Source organism: Canis lupus, chromosome 3, assembly GCF_048164855.1.
Source record: "Canis lupus baileyi chromosome 3, mCanLup2.hap1, whole genome shotgun sequence".
NCBI classification, from domain to species: domain Eukaryota; kingdom Metazoa; phylum Chordata; class Mammalia; order Carnivora; family Canidae; genus Canis; species Canis lupus.
In genome coordinates this window covers 43,515,897-43,536,955 of record NC_132840.1, presented here as the reverse complement: position 1 = coordinate 43,536,955, position 21,059 = coordinate 43,515,897, and the positions used below count along the sequence as shown (strand labels likewise).

General features: G+C 35.2%; 1 protein-coding gene across 7 annotated transcripts in view; it reads right to left on the bottom strand.

Moving 5' to 3' along the window:
• RAVER2 (ribonucleoprotein, PTB binding 2) overlaps positions 1-21,059 on the bottom strand; it is a 98,741-nt gene that overhangs the window by 50,958 nt on the left and 26,724 nt on the right. For all 7 annotated transcript variants that reach the window (XR_012028208.1, XR_012028209.1, XM_072820629.1 and 4 more), the window contains exons 4-9: positions 20,736-20,927; positions 13,331-13,457; positions 5,410-5,492; positions 3,474-3,578; positions 3,200-3,311; positions 1,079-1,341 (exon numbers count right to left, since the gene is read on the bottom strand). Coding sequence is in view for 5 of the 7 variants with exons in the window: in XM_072820629.1 (XP_072676730.1) it covers positions 1,079-1,341; positions 3,200-3,311; positions 3,474-3,578; positions 5,410-5,492; positions 13,331-13,457; positions 20,736-20,927 (882 nt within the window). In the remaining 2 variants the exon portion in view is untranslated. The remainder of the gene's footprint in view (positions 1-1,078; positions 1,342-3,199; positions 3,312-3,473; positions 3,579-5,409; positions 5,493-13,330; positions 13,458-20,735; positions 20,928-21,059) is intronic.

Below are 21,059 nucleotides of genomic sequence, written 5' to 3'. Positions count from 1 at the left end.
GTATTAATGATACTCTTAAGCTTTTCTTTTTTTTTTTTTTAATTTTTTTTATTTATTTATGATAGTCACAGAGAGAGAAAGAGAGGCAGAGACATAGGCAGAGGGAGAAGCAGGCTCCATGCACCGGGAGCCCGATGTGGGATTCGATCCCGGGTCTCCAGGATCGCGCCCTGGGCCAAAGGCAGGCGCCAAACCGCTGCGCCACCCAGGGATCCCTACTCTTAAGCTTTTCTAAACTATAAAATTTTGAACTCAGTTTATATTTAATTTCTAAAATAATCAAGCATTGGGCACCTGGGTGACTTAGTCAGTCTGCCTTCGACTCAAGTCATGATTCCAGGGTCCTGGGATTGAGCACTGAGTTGTGGTGGGCTCCCTGTTCAGCAGGGAGTCTGCTTCTCCTTTTTCCAATCTCTCTGCCCCTCTTCTGTCCATCCACACCCCCCACTCATGCTCATTTGCTTACTCTCTCTCTCTCTCTCTCAAATAAATATTTTTTTAAATCAAGTTTTTTAGTATCTCAAACTTTGCAGAAAAGCAAATATCTATAATAAAGAATTTATATATATTTTACAGTAACAGACTTTACAAAACCCATTTTACTCAAATTAAAATGACTTTATTTACAAACTGTAAGTAATGAAGCATAGTCCCAACCATCAGCTGGCATCATTTATGAAAAGATGGAGTTCTGTTTCCTTATAATAACAGGTTTTTTTTTTTAAAGAGTGCAATACTTTCTTCTATATTGAGAAGTAAATGCACACTATGAAAAAATCATATCATTAACATATATCAATTATCTAGTTTGTAATCCATATACACTTTATTTTCTTTGAAATTTAAAAAATAGTTAAGATTCTTTATATTTCATAAGTTATTCTACTTGTAAAATAGGCCCCAAATTAGAATCTACTAGAATCAGAATAATTTCATTTATGATGTTTTTAAAAGAACATACATATATATTCCTGCATAGCATCTACACACATGTAATATACACAAGTACACATGTTCGTGTGTGTATACACACATACACACAAACACACACACACACACACACACAGAGTTTTCTTACCCCTGAACTTATCTCTGTGCCTCTCGGCTGACTTTGCTGTTGCTTATGGTGTCCTGTCAGCAAGCTTCCAACAGTAAGGTTTGGAAAGCTCTGAAGATAAGCCTGTGACCCTGAGAAATTTCCTTCTGCCTTCCCCACCGAGGCTGGCTGTTTCTCCTGAGTATTCCCGTGCCCAGCTTGTCCAGCAATGTGCTGATTTGGGAAGAATGGCAATATTCCCATGCCAGCTGTTAAAGTTGTTTGAGTTGGAATCAGATTAGATGCTGTAGTGAACCACAAATTCAAGAAGCTTTTGGTTAGACAAGAGCTATTCACAACAGTCCTTGTGGTTTTGTTAACTTACGGGGGAAATGTGGAGACACCTCTTTTGTATCTATCAGAGAATAGTTAAACTTAAAAGGTGAAGTTAGTGGTTGTAAAGCAGTAGGTTTCTATATGGGAAGACAGAAACCTAGAACAGTAGTCATGCTTTTCCTATTTTCAACAACTTCTAGGATAATCTCAAGGATATTTTTTAATTCCAAATTTTAATTGTATATTTTAGAATTTGAGAGCAAAATATATATACTTTTTGGCACTTAGGTACATTCCTTTTTATGCTCAATCACTAGTTTGCTTCCATATTTGAAGGGAATAATTAAATAAGTCTTCAGTTAAAAAAATACTTTGGCATTTTAATAAAGTTAAATCTAACAATAAACTTGATCAGCTGACTTGCGCTGGTTTATAATAACCAACGGTGTGTATCTTTTCCCAGCTCTGAATTCAATGTCTTCCCATGGGTAGCGTGCAACTGGCCATGGGTTGTAGCATTTATACAAAGAACTCCATAAATGCTACAAAACTCAAGACTTTTTTTTTAAAACCTAAAGAGATGGTTTTAAACATCACATTGCTGGTTTACAAAACATTAATATTTGTGAATAGATAGGCACCAAATTTAACACATCAAAGTTTTACTTTTTTATTTGTAGGAAATAAGAAATTCTGGAAGAAATGAAAGTTTTAATAGGAAAATTCTGAACCATTCCACTTTTTAAAAAAATCTATAGTTCAAAATCAAAAGAGCTAATTTTGATAACTAAGTCAAATTTATGTTTTACAAATTCACTACATAAATTTCTTAAATTATTTCTAGTACTAAATAGAGGTGGATACTTAGCTTCTTTTAGCAATGTATTTATCTGCATGCTGAATTTTCAATGTCCTTAAAGCAGTGCATGCTAAAGCAAATAGCTTACTATTTAATCCAACACAAATAATTAACATATGTATAAACTTTTAGTGATACAAAATTTAATTTTTTGAACAGGTCCCAACATACCATAAAATTTCTACATCTGTATACTAGCTCAACATTCATGCAGTCAATTCTAACAGTCAACAGAACTGATTGATTCATTGGATCATTGACTCATCGGTTTTACACAGAAGCTAAATCTGCTACCCATATTTAACAACTTTTCTTTTTTAATTACTGGTGGCCCTTCTCTTTTCCCAGCATAATCACTTCAAACAATTTCAATTACACTTCAAACTGAAAGTGCCTTTCAACATCGCATTCAAGTAAGAAATCTTAGTATACCACATGTTCTTGTTTTTCTAAAAAATCATTGTTTTGTTTAAATTTGTCATCTTTTCAGAAGCACAGAGTATACATGTTATTTTTCTTCTACTAGTTTGGGGGTCACATTTAAAAAATATTATAATCAAATAAATAACGTTTACATCAAAATACCACATATTTCTTTAATAGTAAGGGCTTCTTATTCAGGCAAAAATTAAACAGATATCTAGGTAATATGTTGTCAGCCCAGTGGGCAGCATATGAGTCTCAAAGAGTGCTGTGTCTTTGCCCCATGCTGCTGTGAACCTTCATCAAATATTAAAGCACATCAGACAAGGAAAGTGTGATCTTGGCATGGAAGCAAGTCCATCAATAACTTATCAATAGTTTTCTAATATTAAAAGTAGAAAAGCCTAGAGAGCTTTTAAAATTTTAAATGGCTGAATAGAGCTCAAATTTGACCTTTCTGTAAACAAAAGTAGAATATAGGTAAACCATCTTTAAATCTCATGTCTGACTGTATACTGAGTCTTCAGTAAATGCATGTCATTTACTTTTATGTGCTTCTCCATGGTGACCCAACTCTGTATTCAAAGGAAGTGCTGACCCGATCCCCACTGTGGTGTGAAGTACCATGGCGGGGGGATCTCCAAGTAAGCCTGGTTTCTGCAAAAGAAAAAAAGAAATGAAGATTTCTGCCCATGGCAGCAGGATATCATCTAATGAAAAGGCTACACATGTGGTAATTCATCAACAATCTGACCAGCAGCCTGAATATAGAAAAGGAATGAATTCAGTTAAAAGAAAAAAAAATTATTCCATACTTACATTATTAGTATGAATATTTTCAAATTTCATTAATTGTTGCTGCGCCAGTGGTACATGAGAAAGATTCTGAAGGAATAAATTGGAAGTATTACCCATAACTGCGCTCTGTGAAAATGATAAAGCATTAAGTTAGTTTAACTTTGAAAGCTACTTGTTATAGAACCCAATTCGTTTTCAAGTTCAGAGCAAAAGCAACAGCTTCTTAATATGCCACTTTCCCACTTCAGGCAATGCTAATTAACTCTTAATATACAAGATGTGATCATGTAGTCATGAAACTAACTCTACATCCTCTTTTTTATTTTCATCATTCTTTCTCCCCTCATCCCTTTTTGGCTTTAATGTCAGCAGCATTCAATCATTTATTTATTCATTTAATCATCCAACAAATATTTATTGGGCACTCTCTATGTGCCAGACACTGTGCTATATAGTGAGAAATACAAAATAAGACCTGCCCTCACAGATCTTAGAGGCGCCTGGGAAAGGGAGACATTAATTAATTGCAAAAGCATAATTACAAATGGTGATGAGGATATGAAGGAAAAATACAGGAGCTATGAGAATAATTGGGGATTTGATTTAGACTGGTAAATTCAGGGAAAATTTCCCCAAGGAAAGAACTCTGGTACAGATATCTGAAGGCTATGGAGGAGTAAGTAGGTAAAATTTATGGACTTAGGTTGTGTTGGGGTGAGAGCACGCCAGGCAGAAGGAATAACAGAGGAGCAAAGACCTAAGGAGAAGAGATCAAGGCCCTCTGAGGACCAAAAGCAGGCCACTGTTGCTGGGATGGTGATACTCAACAAGCAGGAGAGGCAGGAGAGGCCAGCTTGGATAGGTCTTCTGGGCAAAATTAAACATTCTAGTCTTAGTTCTAAAGTAAAGAAAATATTGTCAATACTCTGAACTCCTCTCTCACGTCACTCTTCATAACTTACTGTTATTAACACTTGTTTCTTATAGTTTTTTAAATTCTTGAAGAACAATGACTATTAATTTTCTTTCAATGCTATAGCTTCAATGACTAGCAGAGTATCCAGTACACATTAGATTCTCAATAAAATATGTTGAATAAATGAAGGAATAAAGACCCTATAATGGGGGTGCCTAGGTAGCTCAGTCGGCTGGGCATCTGCCTTTGGCTCAGGTCATGATCTCAGGGTCCTAGGATTGAGCCTCACATCAAGTTCTCTGCTCAGCAGAGAGCTCTCCCTCTGTTTTCTATCTCTCAAATAAATAAGTAGAATCTTTAAAAAAAAAATATATATATATATAAAACCCTATAATGTACAAGATCCTATGTTAGATTCTAAGAATGAAAACTAAATAAAAGATAAACCTTTCCCTGAAAAAGCTGCATTTAGGACTAGATGTTCATTCACTCAATCTCCATCAATCATCTATTATGCATTAGGTTGCACTTGTAATTTGACTCCTACACAGATACAGCCTTCAGCAGCACCTGAAATTCATAAGCCCTGTTTATCCTCAATAATACATTTATATATACAAATACATTTTAAAATATTTATCTGAAAAAAGGAAGAAAAATATTTTTTATTCCTACATGAGTTATTTCTATACAGATTAAATTTCAAAAACTAAGAGTTCATATTCATTTTTTTCTTTCTATAAATGCTTTGAATTAAGACCACATAAGACTTGTTTTTAACCACTTATTTGTAGAAAAATATGCCACAAAATACACCTCTTTCCCTTCTTAATGCCCTATAAGCAGAAATCAATAGATAGAACTATACTGCTTTGATGAACTTAATTTGATCTCATGTACTCATGCTTTCACGTAGCTATAGTTATTAGTAAGGATTTGTTTAAAAAACAAAATAGTTGTTTAATTTTTGAGAATTTTAAACTTTATGAACAAATGAGTCACTCCAAGTTTTTATGTCAGTACTCAATGCTATTTATATACCTGATGTGCTTTATTCAAATGCAAAAACGCCGGGGAGATGGATGGGTTCATCAGATGGGGCAAGCTGTGAGGTGTTCCAAGAACTGATTTAAGAAAATAAAAGTAAAAATTAAACTTTATGAGATGATAAAAACAAACTCCATAAACGGCAAGTAACTACATATTTTTAAACTTAACAAATTCATCCAAAGTTCAATGATATACTGACCTTGTCATTGCACAAAAAGTGGCAAGCTCCCTTCCCTGTGATTCAAACCTAGAATTCGGTTTAAAATTCCAACACCTTCTATCATAATAATAAAACACCACACCTAGCCTGTCTCTTCTCTGGGGCTTAGAGCAACAAAACTAATTAATTTCATCTTTTAGTGAGTATAATACTAACCGAAGCCATTTTATTTGCTCAGTAGTTTTGCTAGGTGTTTGGAATATTTTGGCAGGGAGTTGGGGGATGAGGGAATGAAGGACAAGACAACCTTTTCTCTTGAAAAGCTTCCAATCCATTTAAGAAGGGAATATATGTACAGAAAAATATTTACATTAAAAATAAAAGAAACAATGCTGTATATAAGTGATAGAAAGAATAAATGGCAACTACACTTTTTATCAAGTTTGCCTAAGTACAAATACCACAGCATATATCAAAAGAGATGTTTTCAGAATAGGGGCACCTAGGGATCCCTGGGTGGTGCAGCGGTTTGGCGCCTGCCTTTGGCCCAGGGCGCGATCCTGGAGACCCGGGATCAAATCCCACGTCGGGCTCCCGGTGCATGGAGCCTGCTTCTCCCTCTGCCTGTGTCTCTGCCTCTCTCTCTCTCTGTGACTATCATAAATAAATAAAAATTAAAAAAAAAAAAAAAGAATAGGGGCACCTGAGTGGTGCGGTCAAGCTTCTGACTCTTGGTTTCAGCTCAGGTCACAATCTCAGGGTGGTGAGATAGAGGCCCTGCGTCCAGCTCTCCTCAGCACAGAGTCCGCTTAGTTTCTTTCCCTCTTAGGCCCTCTCCTGCATGTGTGTGCTCTCTCTCTCTCTCTCTAATAAATAAATAAATCTTTTAAAAAGGTGGGAGGAGGATGTTTTCAGAATAAACAGTATATAGACAAAAAAAACCATGAGATAGAAAATATATGAAGTAATTTCACCTAATTATTATAAAGTAACTGGAAATGGTCAGAGGAAGCACTTCAAACACATTTAATTTTGGGGTGACTGGCTGGCTCAGTTGGTAGAACATGTGACTAGTGTGACTCTTGATCTCTGGGTTGTGAGTTTAAGCCCCACGGTGGGTGTAGAGCTTACTTAAAAAAATAAAGAATTGTGTTGTCTTCTTTAAAAAGAAGGAAGGAAGGAAGGAAGGAAGGAAGGAAGGAAGGAAGGAAGGAAGGAAGGAAGGAAGGAAGGAAGGAAGGGAGGGAGGAAGGAAAAAAGACATTTTAAAAAAGCATATAATCCAATGATCAAAAATATTCGGGTATTATAATATATAACCTCTCTACAAGTTTATCCCATGTTTTCAAAAGTAGATTTCAAGTTTTATTACTTGCTAAATGAGTCCATTTCATCTTTGGAAAACTGACCATTAAAACGTGCTTTCTTTAGAATGACTCCATTTCATGACTGGTAGTAGGAAGATTAGATCATTAGCATGAGTTGTTTATAAAGACAGACTGTTTATTAGGCAAGAAGGATAAATATGGGTATTTCATAATGATAAAGGGGTCAATTCATCAAGAGGATACAACAATCTCAAATGTACTTCAAATAACAGAGCTTCAAAATATAGAAGGCAAGAATTTCTACAACTGAAAAAGTAGACAAATCCACAATTATGATTAGAAATTTCAACACCACCTCTTGTCTTTTTTCAGTTAGTCACTGGATGTTGTTACTCTTTTTTCACAGCTTTTAATGAATACGGTTGTTTCCCAGTCTAAAAGTCTAAAACAACCACCACTGGAATTAAAACACTCTGAAAATGTCTACAGTCTCACATCTAACTGCCCTTAGCTCTTGGCTAGGTCTCCCACTGTGCCCCATCCTTCCCTCCTCAAGAAGCTTGAACAACACTTAACAATACATACAGAGGATTATATACGTCATGATCAAGTGAGGCTTACCCTAGGAATGAAAGTTTGGTTTTATACTGAAAAATCAATGTAATTCATCATGCTAGCAGACCAAACAAAAACAAAAAACACATATGATCATATCAGTTAATGGAGAAAATGCCTGGATACATTTCAGCAATTACCATGACAAAATTTCTCTGCAATAAAGAAATAGAAGGCAAAGTTCCCAGCTTGAAAAAGAAAATCTGTGAAAAAGCTAAAGCTGACATAATAATAAAAGAATGAATGCTCTCTCCTTAAGATCAGAAACAAAGTAAAAATGTCCACTCTCACTAGATTAATGCATAAATTATGCTGGAATTTCTGTCTATTGCAGTAAGGCAAGAAAAAGACATAAAAGGCACACATATTGGAAAATTGTGTTTCTCTGTGGGTCACATTATTGTCTATATAGAAAATCTTAAGAACAAAAACCTACAAGAAATAGTAAGCTAAGTTGCAAGATAAGATAAATACAAAATCAGTTGTACTTGTATATCCTGGCAACAAGAAATTCAAAATTGAAATTTAAAAAGTAATACTATTTAAAATCATATCAAGAAATATAGAATACTATTGGTAAATCTCACAAAATATGTGAAAGATTTGTGCCCTGAAAACTATAAACTACTGCTGTGACAAATTTTAAAAAACTTAAATAGAGAAATATACCGTATGTATGGCTCAACCTCAGAATTGTCAATTATGTCCAAATTAGTAGATAAATTCAACAAAATCCCAACCAAATTACTGACATCTGTCACAGAAATTGGCAGGCTGATTCCGAAATTTATATACATATACAAAGGACATAGACTAGGCAAAACAAATAGAAAAAGAATAAAGTTGGAGGACTTACACTGACTTCAGGGCTTATTATAAAGCTACATCTATCAAGACAATGTAGTATTGAGATAAAGACAGACATTTAGATCAATGGAATAGAATGGAGAATCCACAGATAGAGCGTGAACTTCAAAGGTAATTCAATGGAAAAAGGATATTCTTTTTAAACAAGTGATGCTGGAACAACTGTAAAAAAAGAAAAAAAAAACCTGGAACTTTACTTCACATCATAAACAAAAATTAACTCAAAATGAATCATAGAAAAGAAATGAATCATAGATCTAAATATAAAAGATAAAATTATAGCACTTCTTTAATATAAGAGAGCATCTTAATGACCTTAAATTTGGCATCTTAAAAAAAATTGGCATCTTAAATCTGACAAACGATATACAAATTATAACAGAAAAATAATAAATTGGGCTTTGCCAAAATAATGTTGTTTTCCACAAGTTATTGTTAATCAAGGACAACTTACAGAGTGAAAAAAATATTTGCAGATCCATATATACAGCAGCAGACTTGCATCTAGAATAAAGAACACTTACAACTTTTTTTTCCACTTACAACTTAATAAGAAAAAGATAACTCAGTTTTAAAATGTGCAAAATATTTAAAAAGATATAATTGAAAGATATAAAGATGGCTAAATTAGTATATTAAAAGATGTTCAAAATCATTAGTTGAAAGGATTACTCAAAATCAGTGAGCTAGCACTATACACCCAACAGAAAGGCTAAAATTAAAGCACTGACACATCAAGTGTTGGTGAGAAGACTAAGCACATTGGAGCCTTGGACAGTGATGGGTAACAATGTAAAGTGGTTGAACCACACTGGAAAACTGTTGGCAGGGTTTCCTATAACTTAAACATACATCTAACATATGTCCCAGCCATTCCACAACTAATTTACCAGAGAGAAATAAAAGCATAAACCTATATAAGGACTAGTACACAAATGTTCACAGAAATTTTATTTGTAATAATCCCAAACTAGAAATAACTTAAATGTTCATCAGCAAGTCAATGAACATGGAAATTGTGGAATACTACTCCTCATTAAAAAAAGTATTGATACATGTAGCAACATAAAGGAGTCTCAAAAAGCTGAGTGAAAAGAAGCCAAATACTACATACTGTGTGCTTCCATTTATAGAAATTTCTAGAAAATACAAGCTATAGGGACAGAAATCAAATCAGTAGTTTCCTGGGGATGGGAAAGAAGGAGATTACAGTCAAAAAGAAACTGAGTAATAAATATGTTCATTATTTTGATTATGGTGATATATATATATATATATGGGTGTATACATATGTCAAGATTTATGTATACTTACAATTTTATACATGTCAGAATGTCTCATTTTTTAGACTCTAAATATGGGCCAATTAACACGCAATTATACCTCAACAAAGCTGTTAAAAAGTATAATTTAAACTACAACTAAATGCACATGACTTAAAATTTTAAATGGAAACACACATAAAGAAAGAAATTTAGAATATTTACACTATTATATTTTTGAAGGTAGTTAAAAGGTCTGGACTGAAGAAAAAAGATCAGTATGGTTAGAGTAACATAACCCAATTGGGCCTGGAAGGAAAGTCAATCTGACGGAGGGGTACAAATTAAACAAAAAAGGCAGACAAGAGTCGTTAGGAATTTACAGACCAGACCAGGTATGTGTGAGTTGTGGGACAGAGATGTAGAGGAAGGGGATTAACCTGTAAACAAACACTTAAGTCCCTTTCATTATAAATAATGGTGCTGCTTTAGGTGCAGGAGATGAACAAGACATAAATCTTTGCAAATATGGAACTTACATTCTAGTGGGACAAACTATAAACAAGTAAATATATGTGAGTTATGTGAAAAAAAATTTTTAAAGAGTATAAACATATATACTACATTTAATATAAACATGAGGAATTATCATTCTTAGCTTGCTCAGAGTCTCTGTGAGGAGCTCAAAGTATAGTAAGGGATAGAGTTAAGACCTAAAGGACATAATGAAGGAAATCTAGAACTTATTATTAACAAGACACTTTGTCTTTCCTGAAGATCAAGCAACTTTCCAAACATCCTCCAGAAGCTTTGGATGTGTTCACATGAGGTAGATGTCATCCCTAGCCACTCCACACAAACAAAAAGCCATGCTTGGCAAAATAATTTCTCCATCAGTGTAACAGTGGAATATCTTTACAACTGTAAAACCAGTACTAAAATAAGCATAATCTCTATGATCATACATCAATCTGAGTAGAAAAGCAGAGGAAAGAATAAATTCTTAGATGAAAAGAAAAGAAAAAAAGCAATACTGGAGGGGAGTTACTGAAGAGAGCCTAGAGTCCAAAGGTGTGGCCAATACTTTCTAAAAGACCCAAGAGCATGATATGCTTCCTTTAAACACTAATACAATCTCAGACTGCATTAACAGAAATATAATGATCATAGGAAATAAATCCCACTGCATTCTGTGTTGATCAAAAACCATTTACAGGATTTCTGTGTACACCATATTGCTGGACAACCCAGAAAACCTAGGCTAATATCTACAAGAGGACAACTAGCTAGGGAAACTAGAGAGCATATCTTAGGACATATTGTGGAAAGTCAAATATAAAACTGTAATCTCCAAAGAAGTTCATGAGGTACAGAAAAAAATACTAGAAGTTTCGTTCATGTTTACTTTTTATCTTTTAATAAAATATAAGCTGTATCACTTCTTAATATATAGGTCAACAAGGGTGCATTTATATAACTGACATATAGTTGATACATATAGTGTATATATTGGGGCTCTGCTCAAAATTTACTTTAATGATAGTGCTGCATAGTAAAAAAATAAATTTTAAAAAGACCACTGACCTGGAGAACAGAAGACAGGGAAAAGAAAAAAAATGACTAAAGGGATGCCCGGGTGGCTCAGTGGTCGAGCGCCTGCCTTTGGCCCAGGGCGTGATCCTGGGGTTCTGGGATCGAGTCCCACATTGGGCTCCTGGCATGGAGCCTGTTTCTCTCTCTACCTGTGTCTCTGCCTCTGTCTTTCATGAATAAATAAATAAAATCTTAAAAAAAAAAAGGCCTACGGTTTCATGGTAGTGGTCTTCAAATATTAGAAGTCTTTTCTGATGGAAGAAGCAATAAATAGACTTATTCCTTATTTCTCCAGAGGAAGAACTAGAATGTCACTACAATTATAGGGTTTATCATCTAATATTTTTTAAAAACCTAGTTATTAAATTTGTCAAACTAAGGAATAGGTTGCCTTGGGAAATAATGAGCTTCTTATGCTTTGAATAGTCAAGACATGAAAACAACTCTCTATACCATTAAAACTGTAGAAGAGATATCTGATTATGTAATAGACTGAGCCAGAAAACCTCTAACACTGCTTCTTACACACAAATAATTGATGGTTATAGATATACTTACTATGAATATTGCTGTATAATAAAAAATTTGACTGGTCTTTGTCCCTGGTTCCTGGAAGGAAAACTCTAAATCATTAGAATTTTCTGAGTGACAGGAGTGTGTTTCTTATGCTAACAAGGTGACTCAAGGTGGGCCCTTCCATGGGATGAGTCAATGCCAGAAACACCAACCATGTGATTAGAGGGCTGGGGCATTGAGTCATGTGATATCAGCCACACTTCATGATCTCCAAGGAGAGGAGAGAAAGTAGAGGTTCAGTTCAATAACAGCCCATTACGCTTACATAATGAAACTCCAGTAAAACTCTGGATGCCAAATTTAATTACATGGAGATCCCTGGTTGGTGAATACACAGATGTGCTGGGAGGGTAATGTGCTCGGATTCCATGGAACAAAAGCATAAGAGCTCTGCATTCAGGACCCTCCTAGACCTAGCTGTAAGGATACCTTCACTTGGTCATTTCTGACTTGTAGCCTTTATAATAAATCTGTAATCATTTAGTACAGGGCTTTCCTAAGTTCTACGAGTTGTTCTAGCAAATCATCAAATCTGAGGTGGTAGGAACCCCCTAATTTATAGCCAGTTGATCAGAAATACAGGTGGTTTGGATATCCCCTGAACTTGTAGCTGGTGTGTGAAGTAGGAGCAGACCAACAGGTGACCAAGCCCCTAACTTGTAGGGTCTGTGCTAACCCTCAGTGGTTAGTGCTAGGTGTAAATTGCAGTCCACTAGTTGGTAGTAGACCACTTGGGGTTGAAACAATAGGTATATGTAAACATTTTTACTCTAAACCTTAGCACTGAAAAATTCACTTCTTCATAATGCTAAAATACACATTTTATGTATGTATAGTTGTGCATCTCAAAAGATAGACTCTTATCAGAGGAAGAATACTAAATAGGTAGATATTTAATATATACCAATTTTATAAAGATTTCCATATTATTTTTGACATTTTCTACAAAGTGAAACAATTTTTCAACAGAAAAGGAAAGAGGAGACATACCTTTAACACTTTTTTTTTTTTTTTACCTTTAACACTTTTGAACAAAGTAATTCTGCTAAAAATATTACATGGGAAGGTATCGCATCCTTTGTTTGTACAGTCCATAATAACATAGTGTGTTAATTATCTGGTCTTTATTATTATTAGTTTTTTTAATCTGGTCTTTAAATTCCTGTCAACTAGGAGCTAAACTGGTTTGAATATTCAACATTTACTGAAAAGAAATTAGGAAACACAGAAGCAGACTGTACCAAAAATAGTGAAAACACATCAAGGAGGGCACACGATATGATGAGCCCTAGGTGTTATACTCTATGTTGGCAAATTAAATTTAAATAAAAATAAGTAAAAATGTTTAAGAAATAGTGAAAACATATTATCATCTCAGACCATCAATTAAAAGTCATTGGCAAGTCCTAGAAAAATATTTTTGGAATAATTTAAATGTGTTTTTCATGTAAAACAGCACAATTTGACTTCTTGCCAACATTCTATATTTAATCTGTTTTCATGGTGCTTACCTGGTTTAACAGCTCGCCCGCAGAGCTGGGGTTGAAGAAGAACTTGTAACATGGCAGGATTGTTTAAACTTTTCATAATTTGTACAGGGTTTGGCTCTGGAAGTAAGCCTTTTTGATTACTGTGCATCTTCAATAAATACAGAAATAGAAAATATTACAACAAGGAAAAGCACAAAAGAGGACATTTTAAAGGCTTTCTTCCAGAAGTTCTCATTCATTTTTTAGGATAAATGCAAATTGCTTTATATGAAACATTTCTGTATATTATCCTACCACAATTCCTAATTAAAATGTTAAGATATTCTACTATACAGCATATACTGAAATCCTCATAAAATGTCTCAGTGAAATACACATTGGCTTTAAGAGGACTAACAGTTTAGTAAGATAAATCTCTTCACACAATACCAGTAGAAAGATGCCAAGGGAATCTGAATTTATTAATGGGGAGATAACTTGTTGACACACTGTCAATACTACAGAAGAGCCTTACTATAGAATGTTCATCTAGAGCATAATAATGTGGGTTGCCTTACAAACAAAAACTTTCTTATAATAAAAGTCTTCATTAACTTAATCTTCGAGACAAGGCTGAAGTGAATTCACACACATGTGACGAGGTAACCTCCTAAAAACATGGAATTGTTTTCAGTTTCAAAAACCGACTTGATAGATGAGAATATTAATATACAGTTATAAAAAAACTATGAATATGAACTTTTAGTCATGAAAAAAATGGAGAACTGAGAATACAATTGGAATCCCTCGTTAAACCCAGATACTGTGAAAATGAGAGGGACAGGGTGACAAATCTGAGAATCAGACACAAAGTCTGAGAGAAATCCCCAGAGAGAGAGGTGGCGGCGGGTCTCAGTGTGGAGGCAGGCCTGAACTGGGAGCAGGAGAGAGCCTGCATCTACAGCCAGTTTGGGGAAGAGCTTTTTACTCGTGCAGCTGTAATGAGGGTCTTCCTGGCCAGCACTAGAAGGGAAACCAGTGTAGTGACAGCTGCAGGACCACTGAATTACCAGTTTCTCCCAGGTGCAGGGTTGCCTCGTTGGGGCAGGAAAGGGGCTGTGGTTAGGACAGATAGTAAAGGAGGAGTTCTCTGCCCTGGCTCCCCATCTGCGTTCACTAAACCCCAGCTAAAATGGACAGGCTTTCGCTCTCCCCTGTCCATCCTTTACTCCCCAACCCCTAAACACTCACATAGAAGGAAGCTGAAACCCTCCCAGGGAAAAACCTATTCACAGAACACAGCTAGACATCTGGAGAATGTAGCCATTAAAAATCATAAGTAAATAACTGAACCACCTGTAAGGGATGAACCAGAATTAATGGATAGGAAATAATAAGAACACTACATAGTAACATAATAGATACCCTTATAAAATGTTTATTTGTAACGTGAATCAAGGACAAGCAGTTACAAAGAATAACTAATTAGAAATACTGGATCTGAAAAACATAAACATTAAAAAAAAGAAAGAAAAAAAGCAGCCTTCTTCACATACTTGGCATCATTCTATGCACTTCACATGGGTTAGATCATGTAGTTCTCCAAAACAACTCTATAAAATTGGTACAATAATTATCACCATTCTATAGACAAAGAAACTGAAGAAACTGTTACAGAGCATTATTCTTAACCTCCATCCCATGCTTGAACAGATAAATAGTAGAACATGTGTGGTTGAAAAACAAAACAAGGACTTAAAAGATCAGTTCAAAGAAAGCTCTCAGAAGACACTGGCAAAGGATAAAGAAGTGGAAAATGCAAATAAACAAAACAAAACATGGAAATAAGAAACACAAAACAGAAAAAGTAAGGTGATAAAGAAGTTAGAAGTGTCAACCTGTATAAAATAGGAATCCCTGAAGAAGAAAAAAGAGGATCTTTGAAGAAATAATGGCTGAGAATTTCTCATTATTAAAGAAAAATTTAAGAACATGGAATGGAAGGGGTTATGATGTTCCGAAGATGATGTATAAGGAAAAAACATACCTAATCGCATTTTTTAGTATGAAACTTAAGAACTTCAAAGCCAAAGAAAAAATGCTAAAAGCTTCCAGTGAGAAAGAACATATTTCCAAAGGAACAAGAATAGAATTAATACCACCTTCTCTCTCAAAGCATCAACATTGGATTTAAAAAGGCAACAAGTTAGTATTTTCAAAGTGTCAAAGGAAGAATTTTGTATCTACAATATTTTTATACTCTGCTATTATCTAAATATGTGAAAGAAATAAAAATATTCCCAACTATACAAATTCTCAAAAGTTTTTGCCACATTAATTCCTTCTCTGAAAATGAGACATAAGATAAAGTAAATGCAAGACAATATTACATGGTAGGTGCAAATAAAGGTACGTTATGTCATAGGTAATTTCGGTCTTGCATACAAAATCCAGTACTATGGGAAAAAAAAATACTTAAGGCAATCCTAAAATTAAAATGTAAACACCAATATGGTGGTAGGTGGAGTAGGAAGGAGGAAGTAGGATGGAGATAAGAATGAGTTAAATGGGAAGAAAGGGATACTGAGAAATCTTGGGGTGCCAATAAGTTAGCAGCAATTACCAGTAGGCTAAAGACAGAACATATAACTCTGAAATGGGAAGAAGAATTTTTTTTCTTTTCTTTTTTTTAAGTAGTTATGTTTCTATGCCTTTTTTTTTTTTTTTTTTTTTTCCTCAGCCACAAAATCTCAGCCCTCTGATTGCTTCCTGATCTTAGGGGCCTCAGATAATTTAAAAACCTCATTTAACAAACATTTGGTATCTAGTCTAAGAGTACAATTGATGCTGAGGAGGAATGCCAAGAGGCACAAGACATGGCTCCCCGCCTCTCTAGAGAAGAATTCATAGGAAATGGATCAGCTGAGACTCCAAAGGTCAGTCAGTACAACCTAGTTATCAAGTACATCACTGCTGCAATGGTGTGCACTCCACCAGTTTAATTCTCAAACTGCCATCCTCAGATGGAAAATGCAGAATTCCATTTAGTTTTCCCTGTTAAAGGGGTGACATTAAGGAAGGCACATTCAGATTTGCTGTCTGAGGGGTTTCTTTTTTCCTGTCCCAGAGATGCTTACCTACTTTCACCTGCTCTCCAGGACAACCCACACTTGAAGAAAATTCTTAGTTATCCAACAGTAGATAAGAAATAAAAATTAAAGAAAAAAGGGACAGTTAAAAGAAAACATGTTATGAGAAAATAAACATCACTACATTATCTAAGTAGTCTAAATGTACCAATTACAGATTTTTTAAATTTTATTTTTAAAAACCTGTTTTTATTTTTTAAAGAATTTATTTATTTATTTATTTATTTATTTATTTATTTATTTATTTATTTATTTTTTGAGAGAGAGAAAGAGTACAAGCAGGGGGAGTGGGAGGAGAAGCAGGCTCCCCACTGAGCAGGGAGCCTGATGTGGGGCTCGATCTTAAGACCTTGGTATTATGACTTGAGCTGAAGGCAGACGCTTAGCCAATGAGCCACCCAGGCGCCCCTTAAAACATGTTTTTAGAGCAACATGTTACCTATAAGACACATACTTCAAATATACAGAAAGGCTGGTAATAAACAGATGGCAAATATAAACTAAAAGAAAGTTGAAGTAGCAACTCTAACATCAGAAAAACACATATGGGGTAAAATAATCAATATGACTACAAACAAACATGCACCTAATAATAATACCTATACCTATTTATCTATCTATGGAGAAACAACTAACATAATAAGGAGAAAAAGAAAACTCAACCATTACACGTAACTTCTAATACATTCCTCTCACACATCGACAGACCAAACAGGCAAAAAAAATAAGCGAAGACAGGGAAGATTTGAGTCACAATTAATAAGCTCAAACTAGTATTTATACACACATAGATTCATATATTAACTTTATAACCCACAAACATGGAGTTTGGATTGTTTTTGAGCACACATGGCACATTCACAGAAAGTAACCACATACTGAAACAAAATGCAGCCCCAGGGTCCCCTCCCCCAAATCAACATTAGAGACTAGACTCTCTGATCACAAGGCAATACATTACAGATCTGTGTTAGAAGAATAGATGTTTAAAATTCCTAAGTGGATAAAAACTGAACGATGAAAACAAAAGTAATTAAGCTTTAAATTTAAAAGGAAATCATAAAACAATTTGAAACATAATGTAAAATTCATGACACATTGTATAGAGTTGTTGAATCACTATATTGTATACCTGAAATTAATATAACACTATATGTTAAGTAGAATTTAAACTTAAAAAGCAAAATAAAATTTATGATACATATGTATAGCATTAGTTAAAAGGATACCTGCTTTTAATACGTTAATCAGAAAACAATATAGATTGAAAACAAAAGTACTAAATATTAATATCAATAAAGACAGAGGAGAAAGAGTAAACCAAAAGAAAAAAACGAGGATATTATAAAGATAAGGACAGACACTGTGGAAAACAGTATGGAGGTTCCTCAAGAAATTAAAAATAGTATTACCTATTACCTTATCAAAGTAATTCTTCTACTGGGTATTTATTCAAAGGATACAAACACACTAATTCGAAAAGATACATGCATATATGCAAAATAAATTATCCAATCAAATCAAACAATGCATTGGAAAAAAATCAATTAGAGTTAGTAACAGAGGGAACTGGTGCCATATACAGAACACAGAATTATACATGTATATCACACATTTGTAGTGACATCTAGCCACCTATGTGTTCTTCTCCAAGGGAACACAGTGCTCTGGTGCAGAAGCAGGTGATGAGATGGATTCAGAATTATAAACTCAGCAAATCCAATCCAACACCACAGAACACAGAAAAACAAGTTCCAGAGAAAAGATAGTTTTCTTTTAGAAATGCTGAAACTGAACTACTTATAGAACATGAAGGTGGGATGTTTAACAATCATTTGGAAATACCGATTTAGTGCTGAGGGCAAATGGTTCAAAAATATGTGCTTGCAAGTCACACACATCTACTGATATCAGCCTTTAGGGAAAAAGAAGAAGAGGAAGGAACAGTTAAGCAGAAAAAAAGAATGGTGGGGTGGAATTGAGGAGAGTGGAGTCTCTTAAAGAGACCAAGGAATAAGACTGAATAGCACCTATTCAACTTGAATACTGAGAAATCTCTATTAATCTTCATGAGAACAGGTTCACTTGAATAGCAGAGGCAGAAACCACAGTGCATCAGGCTGAGAGGCAAATGGAGAAATGATGACAGCAAATGGGGCCTAATTGTTCAAGAAGCTCCAGTTGTGAAGGAAGACTAATATAAAGGGCAGTATGTAGAGAGCATTTTTAAAGGAAAGGATCTGAGCATGTTTATAAACAGATGGGATGGGAGCTAGTGGAGCAACAAATGACAGTAAGTAGAAAGGTAATGATCAAAATCCTTGAAGATGGGGGATATGGTCATGAGCCCCAGCACCGGCAGGAGGAAGCACAGCTCTTCCTCCAAGAGAGCAGGGTCTTTGTCCATTTTGTTCACTGAAGAATTGTAAACATCTCTAACAGTGCCTAGCATGGAGTGGGTGTGCAGAATGTACCTGTGGAATGAATGCTACTGAAGAGAAAAAGAAAAATAGAGACACAGGTGTGCCTGGGTATCACAGTCAGTTAAGTGTCTGACTCTCGGTTTTTGGCTCAGGTCATAATCTCAGGGTCATGAGATAGAGCCCCATGTGAGGCTCTGTGCTCAGCTCAGAATCTGTTTGAGATTCTCTCTCCCACCCCCTGTGCCCCTTCCCCCTTCTGGCCCGCCCTCTCAAATAAATAAATAAATAAACAAACAAACAAACAAACAAATATTTTTTAAAAAATTGGGACACATTTGCTGGTGCAGTATGAGAAGAGTTGAATGAATGATCCAGCACATGACCTTTGTACTTTCTAAAAAGTAGGAGCCATGACCAGCTGATAGGACAAAGGCAGAAACAGGGTGAAAGTTTGAGACAATTGCTGTAGAAAATGGAAATAAGCAGCTGATGAGAGATGATGAGCTAAAGTTTTGCAGGGGATAACCAATTAACATATATTACACATGTGTAATAGCATCAAGTCATGTAGGTGTTTCTCTTCAAGAGGACACAGTGCCCTCGCTGCAGATGTAGCTGACTAGATGGATTCAGAATTTTAAACTGTGTGACTATGATCCAACAGAGTCAATTTAACCAGAGGCATGACATTGACAGTCAAAGAATAGGTGAAGTTATGACTTCCACAAGCAAGGACAGGAGAATGACAGAAGCACTTAAGAGGAGAAGGACAAACTACAAAAGAAAGGAGAAGGGATCCAGGACCAGATGTGAGATTAAAGAACAGGAAGAGGAGGGCAAGAGACATGAGGCCAAGAGCAACCTCCTATCTTTTCCTCCTTCCTCATTTCATCTACGAACCACTTTTAGACTGATCTCTTGATGGCTTAACTCTGATTCTATCATTACCTTGTTTATATACTTCAAAAGCTCCCCCCACACTCCCCCCGCTTATCAAATTCAATCTCTACTCTTTCAGTGTTCAATGGTCCTCCCTGATTTGGCATCAACCTATCATTTCACCATACATCCTTTTCTACACATCTTCACCTGCACCACTCACCTCTCTTGAAGCATGCAAATTTGCCCAATTCTATTGCTTGAAAGGTTTTATTCAACTCACTCTACTTATAGTCGCCAGATTTAGCAAGTAAAAATGCAGGATGCCCAGTTAAACTTGGGTTTCAGATAAACACTGGAAAATTTTCTCAGTATAATGTCTCATGCAAAATCTGTATTTATCTAGCAATCCTAGCCTCCATTCTCAACAATGTATTTCAAAATCATACTTTAATGTCACACTCAAAGATCCCCTCCATCATGAAGTCTTTTCCCCTCATCCCTCAAATGTGTATTCCTTCCTTAGTTCATTCAATGAGTATTTACCATGCTAAGTGCCTTGAGTAAAAACTGAACAAGGAATAGTCCCTATATACATGGAACTTCCACACTAGAGAGGCAGAGAGAGGAATAAGAAGACAGTTAACAATAGAGAAGTACTGACAATGGGCCATGTACGCAAAAACAAAGCACACACCTTCCTATATATGCACTGTGGATACTTATGAACACTTTGGAAAAAGAGACATGACACTCAAAATTTAGAACAGAACATTCCTACATAAAATTTCTTTGGCTATAATCTACCAAATGCAATTTCTTTTGTAATAACTTCTGGCTTGATATGACAGAGACACCATTTAGCCAAGTTTTCAAAGGAAGAATGTCTTTGTATAATGGAAATATAATGAGGGTCCAATGAAGGGTCCACTGGTTTGGAAAGATTAAAATAGTATTAGAATTTTTCTGTATCCTAATAAGGAACAGTAGACTTACCACACGTTGAGATGCTATCAATGCTGCTAATGTACTTCGCCCTGGTGCTCCTGGGGCACAGAAGGAAACTTGGACTTTGCTTCCTTTGATGGTCATTCCATCAGCTGCTTGATGAACCTCTTCAGCATGCTCAGCAGTGTTATATTCAACTACTGCAAAGCCACCAACATAACTGCCTTCATCCTGTGCAAGCTGATTTAATACATTTTGTTAAAAGGAGAATTCTAAAATTCAGTTAGAAATATTTATTTTCTATATAATTTTCAAATTCTAAAACAAATGTATCGCTGAGTGAAGCAAGTCAGTCGGAGAAGGACAAACATT